This window comes from Brienomyrus brachyistius, chromosome 15, assembly GCF_023856365.1.
Source record: "Brienomyrus brachyistius isolate T26 chromosome 15, BBRACH_0.4, whole genome shotgun sequence".
Lineage (NCBI taxonomy): Eukaryota > Metazoa > Chordata > Actinopteri > Osteoglossiformes > Mormyridae > Brienomyrus > Brienomyrus brachyistius.
Window position 1 is genome coordinate 5,161,428 of NC_064547.1, and position 13,215 is coordinate 5,174,642.

The 13,215-nt window shown below is 43.9% G+C and overlaps 2 protein-coding genes across 4 annotated transcripts in view; both read right to left on the minus strand.

Annotated features, from left to right (window-relative positions):
- Positions 1-79: 79 nt before the first annotated feature.
- Positions 80-3,607, minus strand: odf3l2b (outer dense fiber of sperm tails 3-like 2b). The gene is made up of 3 exons (XM_048977198.1): positions 3,457-3,607; positions 1,600-1,713; positions 80-1,062 (listed from the first exon to the last, which is right to left on the minus strand). The coding sequence occupies exons 1-3, from the start codon at positions 3,602-3,604 to the stop codon at positions 575-577; spliced, it is 750 nt and encodes a 249-aa protein (XP_048833155.1). The 5' UTR covers positions 3,605-3,607; the 3' UTR covers positions 80-574.
- Positions 3,608-5,539: 1,932 nt separating this feature from the next.
- cpamd8 (C3 and PZP like alpha-2-macroglobulin domain containing 8) overlaps positions 5,540-13,215 on the minus strand; it is a 49,670-nt gene continuing 41,994 nt past the window's right edge. For 2 of the 3 annotated variants that reach the window (XM_048977146.1, XM_048977145.1), the window contains 4 exons: positions 12,763-12,975; positions 10,942-11,013; positions 7,223-7,385; positions 5,540-6,264 (listed from right to left, as the gene is read on the minus strand). In XM_048977146.1, coding sequence (XP_048833103.1) covers position 6,264; positions 7,223-7,385; positions 10,942-11,013; positions 12,763-12,975 — 449 coding nt within the window. In that variant the 3' untranslated portion in view covers positions 5,540-6,263. Of the gene's footprint in view, positions 6,265-7,222; positions 7,386-7,411; positions 9,869-10,941; positions 11,014-12,762; positions 12,976-13,215 lie in introns of those variants that run through there. The other variant, XM_048977147.1, reaches the window with a different exon arrangement.

A 13,215-nucleotide genomic window follows, 5' to 3' on the forward strand; every position in this document is an offset into this window, starting at 1 on the left:
CTTGCTTATTTTGCTCTTGATTACATTAATTTAACATTTTTGTGCATGGTCGTTGAGAAGGTCTATTTCTAAATAGTACAGAAAATCCAGTTTTGAATTAAATGACAGTAAGAAGTGTAATGAACATACAAAGTATATTCTAGTTATTTTTCATAAATTTGGAAAAATACATTTTCAATAATACATTTATCTGAATTAACCATTTTAATCCATAAATTATAAAAATCTTATTAGCACTTTAGTACAATTTTGCCCTAATTTTATTATGGTTATTTATTATGGTTTATCGAACCCATAGTGCCATTTTCCTTCTACTACAGGGCTACATCAAGTAGATTTTTTTATTCCATTAAATGTGAATTGGTATCATATGTCTATTTTTTGAGCGACATGTGCTTTGACATGCTCACGTTTCCGTATTAGCGTAAGCAGCCTCTTTTTCTGTCTTTTCTTTTAAATTGCGATTGGAACCAGAGAAACAGGCATCTCAAAAGAAACATTAACAAGAAAAAAAGATTATGGAACACGACAGGAAACTGGATCGGAATCTTGCTGAGGTGGAAAGACCCGCAGGTCAGTCCAAAGTGTCTATCACCAGCGGGGTGACGAACTCAGAGTGTCTGATGCCCATAGAGAACGCTGGGGGGCGGGGCTTGTGCACCATGACCTTTTCGGGGCTGTGTGAGCCGGGCCCCGGCTTGCAGGTCCTGTCACGGGGGAGGCTGTGCCGGCTGAGCATGGAGAACGCTGGCTGCCTGGGTAAATAAACGCTGGGATCGGTGCTGTTGTACCTGCCAGGGCCTGGGGTCTTGGCCAGGTCTTGTGACGCCCCCCCGGATTTGCAGTGTCCTGATATGGTGTAGCTGGCACTGGCTGGCTTGGTGGGCACTTTAGAGCCCATTAGTGAAGGGAGGCTGTAACTGTTGGGGGCTGGAATGTTGTCCACCCCGCGGTAGCAAGTTCGAGAGCCCATGGTGTATGACGGGGGCCGTCGCTGGCCGTTAACATTCGGAGCTGCTTCAGGGTTGTAGGAACCGGGTCCTGGAGTCTGGAAGTTAGTCACTGTGAAAGAGACATGGATTTATTCTTGTGAAAAGCAGATCCAGAGGGCCCGCAATTTTGGGCACATGAATACAGTTATATGCTTTGAATACTGCAGCAGTTTGATTCACTGCACTGGAAGAACACCCATGCACGAGTGTCTGTCTTACAAAATGCAGTGCTCATCCACCAGTTAGCGTAGCTGGTACTAAGAGGACTGCTCTTGCACCGACCATTTCCTGGTTTTTTGAAACCTACCTTCAAATGTCAGTCGGCAAAAGCATCCAGTTTTTCAGAAAAGGAGAACAATGCTTGTTTCAATAGGTACTTTTGCCATTGCTGGCTGTATTACACTTACAAGTACAAGCCGCTTACAAAATACAGCTTCAAATTTTCTAACAGCTTTATGTGGCAAAACAGCTCGCTCTTAAGAAACACGGAAATCTAGTTTAATGTCCTTTTTTTTCGTGTGCATACTGTGGTTCTTAAAGCACTGGACGATGGCACTGCACTGGGTTCCATGAAATAAAATTGAGAAGCTAACAAAAGTAGACTTACCACAACGCCTCATCCTGCCCAGCATTGAGTACGCTGGGGTACCGTCCCTACCGAAGCGAGTTATTTTTGCGTCAACGTGATATTTAGGCCCGGGACTGGAGTCCACAGAGAACACTGTGCAGTGCACACCCAAGACAGACACCCATGAGTCATAAAAAAAAATTCACAGGGCTTTCATAAATCCGCACAAACTTCACCCTACTCATCTCTTTAGTTTCACAAAAAAAAAAAAATCTATTTGACACATCACTTTATTTTCTGAATATAAATCATTTTATGAATATAAATGACTATTTACGAACCAGACTTGGCTAAAAATATGCAGTTTGAAATCCAAGCACTGTACAGTTTGAAATCCTAGGAAAGAAAGCGTAGCCTAGAGAAAGATCATTGTTATTCAAGAACAATATGTGCGTTGGTTTAAATTCATCTGACCTAATTGGTCAAATTAGTATTAAATGCCTGTAAAGTTCATTCTCATAAAATACTTTTTTTTTCTTCTGTAATAGAGGGTGAACAAAGCAACAGTATTAATATGTTAAATGTAACTAAGTTGTATGTGGCTTTGTACAAAAACGTTTGTTAAACTGCAAATATAAATACAGTAATAGAGACTTGGTAATTAAAGAGGTTTACAACAGCATTCCAGATCCCTAAAGCTCCTGCCCCGATTAAAATGAAACTCAACTGCTTCAGTTAAATATGGAAGATTATAAGCACAAAAATTCAAATGGCAATTCATTTTGCAATTGTCAATTCAATATTCAACCAGAGCATGCATTTGTCATTTCAATATTTAATCTGTGCATGTAATTTGAAAATACATTTTGCAATCGGCAATTCAATGTGCAAAGTGCTTATGCAATCCTTAATTCATTTCATAATGTTTTGAATAAAAAATAGAATGACAATTCACTGAATTGCATTTCGTTTTGCCATGGGCTTTTTGCCTCTTTATTCAAATGGCAATTCATTTGGCAATTGTCAATTCAATATTCAATCAGAGCATGCATTTGTCATTTCAATATTTAATCTGTGCATGTAATTTGAAAATACATTTTGCAATCGGCAATTCAATGTGCAAAGTGCTTATGCAATCCTTAATTCATTTCATAATGTTTTGAATAAAAAATAGAATGACAATTCACTGAATTGCATTTCGTTTTGCCATGGGCTTTTTGCCTCTTTATTCAAATGGCAATGGCGTCCCCGGGAATTGCATTGCATGTTGGGGAGAAAACTCAATTTGCAATTCCCAACTGTCAGACCGCTCATCAAGGTGGACCTTCATTAACGACGTCACTTCCTTGGTCGCACATCCTGCCGTGGAAGGAATACGCGGGGCTGGTTAACTTCGTAAAAACATTATGAAATGAATTAAGGATTGCATAAGCACTTTGCACATTGAATTGCCGATTGCAAAATGTATTTTCAAATTACATGCACAGATTAAATATTGAAATGACAAATGCATGCTCTGGTTGAATATTGAATTGACAATTGCAAAATGAATTGCCATTTGAATTTTTGTGCTTATAATCTTCCATAGTTAAATATCAAGATCTTTTAACAGGTAAAAGTTATGTCATCGCTGCCTACCGTGGAGATAACGTCTCAAAGGATAAACACCGCCACCTCGAACCACCTCCGCCTAAAGGAACTCAGGATGGTTAAATCTTGTGCACCCTCAAGTGGCCGAAGTCTGACATTACAGTTTATTGATATAAAATGTGAAGGTTTTAGGTTTTATTGCTGGTCTTTGTTCAGGTTTTACCGGAATTTTTGCTTAATGTTAAGAAGGAAGAAAGAATCATATTTAAAAATACATTTTTTTGATTAAACGCCCTTGGCACTCACTGTGGTCGCACATCCTGCCGTGGAAGGAATACGCGGGGCTGGTTAACTTCGTAAAATCATGCCCCAGGAAACCGATAGTCGGAGGCAGGGCGTAGCGGCCTGGACCCGGGCCTGCAGATGGGATGAGCTGCTTTAGAGCCTCTGGCATCGGGGTCACGTGACACATTATAAAAACGCTCGCAAGAAGAGAGACTTTAGCGTCCGTGTTAATTGGAGCATTTGGGTTCGTCGGTATTCTAACAGCACCAAGCGAACTTCTTATCAAGGTATGATTATGGAAATACAGTACAAAGAATTTGTCAACTAAATAGCCTTGGTTATCAAAAATAAATCCAAATTTAAAATTTAATTACACATAAATATACTGAATACACACGTTTAAATTCCGAAAGTGGTAAAACGCAAAGATAAGGTGAGCATATGCAGGACACCAAAGAGAATTGACCTAAACTGTAACCTCTTACACCAGGGTATTCAGAGTAATCAGCACATAATGGCATCTAAGCCAGTGACTATTTAATAAAATTCTGGAGACTTACCTTTCTCTCTGCCTGCGATATTGGGAGGATTCTTCTCCATTTGGTCTGGAATGCAAGTTTCTTTGAAGAAAAGCGACGTGTAGGTACAGACAGGACGGCGGGGTCACATTCAGTGAGCCGTGCATCTGATCAACTCTCCAGTTCATATGTGCAATGAACTTACTACAATACATGCATAAATGTTTATAGACGTCAAATGAAAAATGAACCGAGATGTTATGATGAATCTCATGGCAATGATTCTCCTCAGCGTGAATTTTTAAGATTCAAATGACTGCAGTATCAAGAGTACACCACCTTCTTGACATACCGATGGAAATGAATGCAAAGAATGCAGACCGGCTTTCTTGAATAATGCCAAAAACAATTAAAACTGTTGACAGAGATGAAGCCATCTAATGCTGGTTCAAGCTCCGAAATTCAAGCTTCTGGCCAAAGAGCTGAAGCAGACGGTTCACGCTTGATCAGCAGAATGTCATCTTCTAGGTGAGGTAGCAGAGCTGGCCTCGTATGAAGTGAATCGGAGATCTTCAGGCAGGGTTGTGGAAGATGTCTTTCCTGATTATCAAGCATCTGGATCCTTCGGCGTAATGCATGAATTCTTGGTGCCCACTATCAAAGATTCACCCTCTGTCAGGACTACAAAAGTAATGAGAACTAGGTACATTCTTAACAAATGCAACCGAGTTCATATTAAAGTTTTATAAGCCCCAACATGATACAATCACTTCTAAGAGCACTTTGCTGTTCTGGTCCACTGGAGGCTTCCCATTAAATAGCTACTTTTCAGGTGACTATCAGGCATAGCAACCGTGTCATCACTCGTGTTCAGTCTCACGTAACATAATCTGCACTGAAGCAGTCCTTCAATTCGGAGACCCCCCCTCCCCCCCCCCCACCTTTTCCTGTTCGATCATCCCATCCGGCGTCTCAGGGGATAATCACCCCTCTTCCATACACATCAGACCGTACTACAATCCAGGCTCCTGATCCATATTCCTCTCTCCGTTTTGTAAAATAATGAGAAGACCCAACTGGAGACGAATCTGGAACATTCTTAGGCTGTATAACTGGGTAATGCTGCTCATAGAACTCGCCGGTAACTCAGTCCTGCAAGGTGGGCAGATGGGATTCCAGAGCGCTGGGTCTAAACGAGTAAGAATTTCTTGTTAGAACGTTAACAATTCCAAGGAGAATTATCGAGAGACCGGCCGAGTGCTGTCAGAAGCATCAGTACCTGAAGACACGACCTACCTTTCTGACCGACACACAAGCATTAATGATTAACGGGCTCCGCAGGAGGCCGGCTAGGAAATCCAACTCTGCGTTATTAACGAGGGCAAACGGAGGAGCTGACCCGCAGCATGCGGTTATGCTAGCAGGGGTCGGAGTGTCAGGTTACTAATCACGCATAATTGAAAGCGTGAATCAGCACCAGCGCATGGCGCATCGGACAGCTACTGTACAGCCTAACTTTCACCCGCACATGGCTGTGAAAGTTAACATTCACGTTCATGAAGGTTCTATATAAACCAGGCCGCAGACATGGGTCATATACACAATTTTATGTTCTTATTTTTAAGAAGCACTATAGTCGCAGTTGGGGTTGGGGTGGGGAAGGTTACAATCTTTAAAAAAATTCTTAATTTACAGTAATTAAAGACTTCATTTGCTTTCATTTAATTGTTTAAGACACTAGGTAATATAACAAAATAGCTTATACAATGTACAATAAAGTCCATGTCTGGCGTTATGATTTTGAGCAAGACCATCATTAAATAAAAGTATTTGAACAGATTAGCTGTGCGAGGCTTTTTAAACAGAAAAATATACAAAAAATATTATCTGAAGTATCTAATATGTTGTGGTTACATATGGTCAGCGATGTTGGGCTGGAAAAAGTGAAAATAGGGACATAAACCAAACAAAAAATCAAATAAAGATGCCGGGCTAAAAATAAATACCACAAGGGAAAAAAAACAGACATTTGTTTTAACTCAAGTATAATTACAAACATAAATACTTGTTCGTTTACTCTAGAGATTATATGAAACAACATACAGACACAGAATAAAGGGACGCTTGCTGGTGAGGGTAAGATTGGGTGTAAAAGACAGCCAGAGTCGTGGATTTGCTCTGCTCTCCCCGTGCCTCTCACCCCCCCCCCCCCCACCCTGTTCCTCTTCGCTCTCCCTTCACCGTGGTTTATTTACAAGCACTGTACAGCTGAGGAATGTCTTGCGCTGTGGCCGGGAGGGGGGGGGCACTTCTGTGAAAAGAGAGCAGGACGGGACACAGCGTGAGGGGTGCGACTCGCGAGCGGCTGTCTGACACCATCACGCCCTGCCAGAGACAGATGCGCTACTCCTACGACAGACATGCAAGAATTTAGGCCTCTTAACAAACGGAACGCCAGTTAAGGAGACAGAAACTCCGCATGCGACGAAACTGTTCCATCTGATGCGTTATCAGCATAATGACAAACAAAATGTGAATAAACACCAGATAAAACTACAGCTACTTTCAGTGTCTTTGGGGGGCGCTGGAGTCAAACTCCAAACTTTGAGGGGCGTAGGGCCTTGCTGGCGTTTGTTTCAGCTGCAACCTCAGCAGTGGTGGAAAGTTCAGGTCCAGAAAACACAAATCCAGACCAAGGTTTTGCTTCAACCACCCATCCATCCATCCATCCATCCATCCATCCATCCATCCATCCATTTTCCAAACCACTTATCTTGAATCCTATCCCGGAAGCAATGGGCACGAGGCAGGGAGCAACCCAGGATGGGGGGCCAGCCCATCGCAGGGCACACTCACACACCATTCACTCACGCATGCACACCTACGGGCAATTTAGCAACTCCAATTAGCCTCAGCATGTTTTTGGACTGTGGGGGGGAAACCGGAGTACCCGGAGGAAACCCCACGATGACATGGGGAGAACATGCAAACTCCGCACACATGTGACCCAGGCGAAGACTCGAACCCGGGTCCCAGAGGTGTGAGGCGACAGTGCTAACCACTGCACCACCGTACTGCCCCCTTCAACCAACCAGTTGAGTATAAAGAGTCACAGTCACATAGTACTCAGCTGGTTGGTTGAAACAAAATCTTGGTCAGGATTTGTGTTTTCTGGATCTGAACTTTCCACCTCCGGACCCCAGAGCCTTGTTCACTTAAATGAGAATCTAGCCACCCCTGTGGCAGCCGGTGAGGATGCAGGGTCGCACCATCGCTCAGGGGTGTCCTTGGTGTCCACGGGGTGCAACAGGCTGTCGTGGGGTCTTTCCGTCCGGCTGCCATCGTCCTCCTCTGCAGGGAAGGGCTCGCTCTCCGCGCCGTATTCATAGAAGTAGTCTGACGCTTCCGCTAGTGACTCATGCTCCTCTTTTCCTGGAAAGTCACATGACAGTGAAAAATACACTGACAAATATATGCTAAAATAAATCACAGTACATCAAATGACGTATTATTATTCCCAGTGTCGGGGAAGTTACTCACAAAAGTAATCCAGTACAGAGAAAGGTGGAAGGTTCAGAAAGTACAAATCCAGATGAGTCCTCTGCAACTGTGACTCTTTATACTCAACTGGTTGGTTGAAACAAAACCTTGGTCTGGATTTGTACTTTCTGGACCAGAACTTTCCATCTCTATAATGGATTAGCAACTTCTCCAACACTGATTATTGATTGTTATTATTGCAGTCCATCTAACACCTATAACATATTGTTGGGATAATTTTACCAGTCTCGCCTGTAGGGGTCACAATAGCCCAGGAAAGCAGAGCCAGGCCCAGCACAGATGCCTACAGACCCTGAAATCTATCACTGGGGGTTAGTCACTTACTCGTCTCTAACCTCCAGCATAACAGCAACCTTGGTTTAGTGCGCGTGTAAACAATAGCAGCACAGTTGTCAGTGGAAGAATTCCCCGAGATGTGGTATTTCACGGCGATTGTATATCTGCTTCGTTACGGACTTGGCAGCGCGCTGCCCTGCGCCCCTCATGCCGACAGCTGTAACGGCTTTTGAATCTAACGGCTCCCCTGCAGTGCACATTCTCGCCCCCTGCGAACTGCAGGATGGGAACAAGTTGACACAGGCAGGGCCACATGAAAGATGCTTCTGCGTGGCTGCAGAACCCCCACCCCCCTGCACACACACAGGTTTGTAATTATATCTTTGTGGGGACTCTCCATTCATTTCTATGGAAAAGTCTAATCCCAACAATGACACCCTTAACCCCGACCCAGCCCTAACCTTAACCATAAGTAACCAAACAAAATACGAGACTTTTGGCATTTTTAGTTTTTTGATTGTAGTCACAGATTTTTACAAAACTTTTGGGGACCAAAAAATGTGTCCCCGCAACATCAAAATAACAGGTTTTTAATCACACTGTGGGGGCATTTGGTACCCACAATGTAATGTATACTTGGACCACCCCCACACACATACACAGATCATGTGTGTCTCTCTTTCCAGAATAAACAGGTTTCTATCCTTTGGAATACCAGCACCTCAAAATGAACTTTTCAAATCCTACATGCCCTGTGGCAGAACTATTTTACTACTGTATGGTAAAAATTCCGGAATCTCACAACAACTCTGAATGGCAATTAAAAATCTGGAGTCAAACGTTCTAGATGTTCAGTCAAATGTCCTGCCGGATGATTCAGAGCCAAGATGAGAGCGCGAGTCTTTAAATGGGGCTCTTGTGATATGCACAAGCACACTGTAGTGATTACACGGCTGGACCCCAGCCCTCACTGTATCAGGGGCTCTGCTCTTCACTGTCCCAAGCCGATGGGGGCAAGTCCAAACAGCCCTGTGTGGCAGCCCATGTAATCAAGCCTGGGGAGAACTTCACAATCAGCAGGCCTGGACGGGAGGGGCTGTTTCAACTTCGCCCACCATTTGGTTCGCATGCTGTGTTTCATTGAAGGAAACTATGGGGAGGGGGGACACTGACACTCGCGACAACATGTCTAAGAGCTATAAATATTCTCACACAGATTGACGTGACGTCCAGCCTTCCATTTCAGTGCAAATGGCCGACAAAGCTGTTAATATGTAACTAATATTTTTCCAGTTTCCTGTGCGCATCCAGACAAATCCATGTTCTTTTTGGGTTTCATACATGAGCAATGCAACTGGTCCCACTAGCTGGGTGTGTCAGCTCCCCAGCAGCTGAGATGATCTACGGTGACACTGATGGGACAATGTAGTGTCAGGGATGGCATGAGGTCACTTATTGTAAGCTGCATTATGAGGTCACTAAGGTGTACTCTGACATCACTGTAAGGTAATACGATGAGGTCACTGTAAAGTGTGCTACTGGCTCTTTTCCACTCCCATCAAGAACCAAGCGGTACCAGAGCCATACCGCGAAGAGACGGTTTCTCATTGCAGATTAGTACCCAAGCTGTACCTGTGCCGACGTGGTCCTGCTTACTAGTAGTGCTGAAAGCATGACTTAAAAGAGCTGGCTATGACTCCATCATCTGATTGGTCAAAACACGTGGCGACAAGGAAGAAACATAGTTATTTATTATTAGTAGTAACATAAAGCGCAATGTATTGACACATTCCCAATGCCTTAGAACTTGGAAAAAGTAGAATGGCTCAATAGAATTGATTCGTAATGCAAATTTATGCAAGCTAATGCTAATTCCACTAGTATTTGATGCTAACATAACAATTCTCACAAACATGCCAACAGAAATGAGTAAATAGTAAATCATGATGTACACAGTAAACAAGCATCTTTTCAGTTTTATGCCGCTGCTGCTCTTCAAACCCAGCTAACCGTTGTGGAGTGGAAAATCAAAGAGCTGGAAACGCGCTTCATGGTACGGGTCGGATATGGCCTGGTTCCTGCATGCCAGTGGAAAAGGTGTGCTATGAGATACCTGTAAGGTGTATATGAGGTCACTGTAAAGTGTACTATGACGTCACTGTTAGGTGTTTCCCACTGAACCCTAGGGAACCGAATTCCTCAGTCCAAATTCCTGGGCCATCTTTTGTAGTGTGGGAAAGTGACCATCGTGTGTCGCTTTTCCACTGCAAAACAGGAACTGTGATCTTTTTGCTAAATAAGCACGGGAGATGCAAAAGGCTTGCAGGCTAAACATCACACGTAATTCATACGAAATTACACGGCCACTCCAAAACAATGGAGGATGAACCATTGGCAATCGATTCCTTTCCTTTCTAGGGTGTGTGGTCTGAAAATATCACATTTTTATATAATATATAATTATATATATATAATATATAATATATAATTTATATAATTTTTATGGTCGACAGCATTTTATACTTCATTATGAAATCTGGTCAGCAGATCAATCTTTTGTTTTCCACAGAATAAAAAAACGATGTAAACAATATTTCCTCAACTGCCGGCAAGTGTTACCATCAGCACTGTGATATAAGGTAGAAGTATGATGATTATTGACTGGATTTTCCAATGCAGAAATAAAACAGGTATTCATTTATGCATTTATAACCAATCAGCAAAAATGATCACTATAGGCCCCACCCAGTAGGTCTTGGTTCAGTGAAAAGCACCTACTCCTAAGTATGGACAAAAAAAAGGTTCAAGAACTACCTCCAAAGAATTATAATTGAGCTGAGTTTCTGCAGCGGGAACATGACAGAACTAAAAAAGGTTCCTGTTGTGGGAAAATGCCTTATGAGGTTACTGTAAGGTGTACTGTGAGGTCACTGTGAAGTGTACTGTGAGGTCACTGTGAGGTGTCCTACGAGGTCACTGTGAGGTGTCCTACGAGGTCACTGTGAGGTGTCCTACGAGGTCACTGTGAGGTGTCCTACGAGGTCACTGTGAGGTGTCCTACGAGGTCACTGTGAGGTGTCCTACGAGGTCACTGAGGTGTACTGTGAAGTCACTGTGAGGTGTCCTATGAGGTCACTGAGGTGTACTGTACCTGTCTGTGTGGCCTCAGGTTCCTGCACTTGCATCGGCCTTGTCACTGGCTGCCACTCCTCAGTAGCTGGCTCTATTGAACACAGAACACAGAGAGTGTGAGCATTCAGTGAATATGCAGGAGAGAATAGACAGTAAGAGCTATCATTACACACAGGAACCAGGACCGAGTGCGAGATCCTTCTGTACACCTACTAGGCACTTAAACAGTAAAGCCAGTGACCTGGTCAGAGTCTCAGCCAGAAATGAATCTCTTCCGCAGCTAAAGCTACCTGTCAATCACCAGAGCACCAAAAACTAATCATGTCTGGCCAGCTTTTAGCTTATTATTATTATTGTTACTATTATTACTCTGCAGTTTACTTAACACAGCAGTGTTAAGCATTTCAGGTCCAGAAGTTACAAATCCAGAACACAAATTTGTTTCTAGCAACCAGTTCAGCATAAAGAGTCACAGTCACAGAGTACTCAACTGGTTCGTAGAAACAAAATCTTGGTCTGGAATTTGTAACTTCTGCGCTTGAAATGTCCAACACTGAAAGTCAGTGGTTTGATGCCTGTTTTCATGCAGATGTTTGACGGAGTAAAGGGAGCAGACGGCAAGTTCCAGGGGCCTGTTTACTCTGCTGAGCGGCTGCCATTATACCAGTAGAAGAAAGTCAACAGAAACACAGAAGCAGAAACAAACAGGCGAGACCCACTGACCGTTATTGATGTAACTTCCCAAGCCCTTGGAAAAGGTGTCCCCCAAAACCCAAACATTTGTATACACAATTCCCTGTTCTGGAAAGAGGTTCTTTTTTTGGCCCTTGCACTTCAGAGGAATGTGTCAGGCTTTTCAAAGCACTCTGTCATTTGGGCTGCCCTCTAATACTGCAGTACTGAGCTTGGGGGGTGGGGGTGAGTGGGCTGGCCGCCTCCTACACCTGAACAGCTGTTTTCACACCGAAGTCCCCCCACAGTCAGCTTTCCAGGAAGCCGGGACATGACCCTGCCCATGGGGGCTTGCCTGGGCACATTCAGCACTCCCCTAATTGGGAAGTACAGGCTAGCTACACCCAGCACGCATTTGGGCTCTTCTAATGCGTTTCAACCCCAATAACAAGCGGCTAAACGCTATAATGTGACAGCCAGCCTTTAGATGTGGGAGGAAAATGAATTGCAAGCTCCCTCTTCCCAAGGATCAGGAGCAGCGACTAAAAGGCGGAAGAGTCCTTTAAATAATCAGAAGGACTGTCGGGATCCAACACGCAGCTATTGCATAAGCATCCGACACATGCGGTCTGCATAACAAACGCGTGTGGTCCTCAAATGTAGATGCTCCTCAAACGTAAGAGCGCTCGTTTCCAAACAGTTTCACAGTGTCATCCTAATGCACAACATATTTGATTGTTGTGGAAAACATGATCTTCTCACATGCAACTGTAACCGTTGTTTATAGTCTGGAAGAGTTCGTGACCACGATGTGTCACTGGAGTAATAGGAAATTATTTGCTGGGTGAAAACAAAAATAAGCGGAATTATTTGCAAATGTTCCACTGGTGTTTTGTTCTATAAATAAAAATAAATATAGATATACGTGTGTGTGTGTGTTTGTGAATTTGTTTTGTATTTAAGGAATAAGATTACTCATGGACATGAAGGTTTTCCCACCTCAGGCTTGCACAGTTAGGACTGGAAGCTAAAACTCCACCAGTAAAACAATGGCTGCACATGGGAGGATTGTCTGTGAGGTCAGTGACATCATCTGCCAGGTGACAGGACCAGTTCTGGGTGCAATGTCATAACCAGCTCAGTGACGATCGTATCCGCGCAGACATACTCTGGGGGCACTGCGCCAGGGGCATCTGCTCGATGCGGGTCCCGTTGCGGCAGGCGGCCGCCTCCATCTGGCACTGGTTCTGGTACAGCTGACCGTCGGAACCGCACACTGGATCGCCATCATATCCGCAGTCCCGGTAGCAGGTGCAGCGCTCGAAGTGCTCCTCCTCCAGACAGCCAAAGACATTGTTGCACTGATTCCCCTGTGCAAATCCTGGGCAGGACAAGGGGAGCGGATGAGGTGCTTACCTTCAGCCATCTGAACACCACCAATCTCACCATCAGCCATCTGAACACCACCAATCTCACCTTCAGCCATCTGAACACCACCAATCTCACCTTCAGCCATCTGAACACCACCAATCTCACCTTCAGCCATCTGAACACCACCAATCTCACCATCAGCCATCTGAACACCACCAATCTCACCTTCAGCCATCTGAACACCACCAAT

Bases quoted from the DNA above. Each gene is read 5' to 3' on its own strand.
- odf3l2b (XM_048977198.1), bottom strand. From the start codon at position 3,604: ATGCCAGAGGCTCTAAAGCAGCTCATCCCATCTGCAGGCCCGGGTCCA. The intron at 1,714-3,456 runs GTGAGTGCCAAG...TGCACTGCACAG, and splicing joins CGGCAGGATGTGCGACCACA to TGTTCTCTGTGGACTCCAGT. The intron at 1,063-1,599 runs GTAAGTCTACTT...TCTCTTTCACAG, and splicing joins GGGCAGGATGAGGCGTTGTG to TGACTAACTTCCAGACTCCA.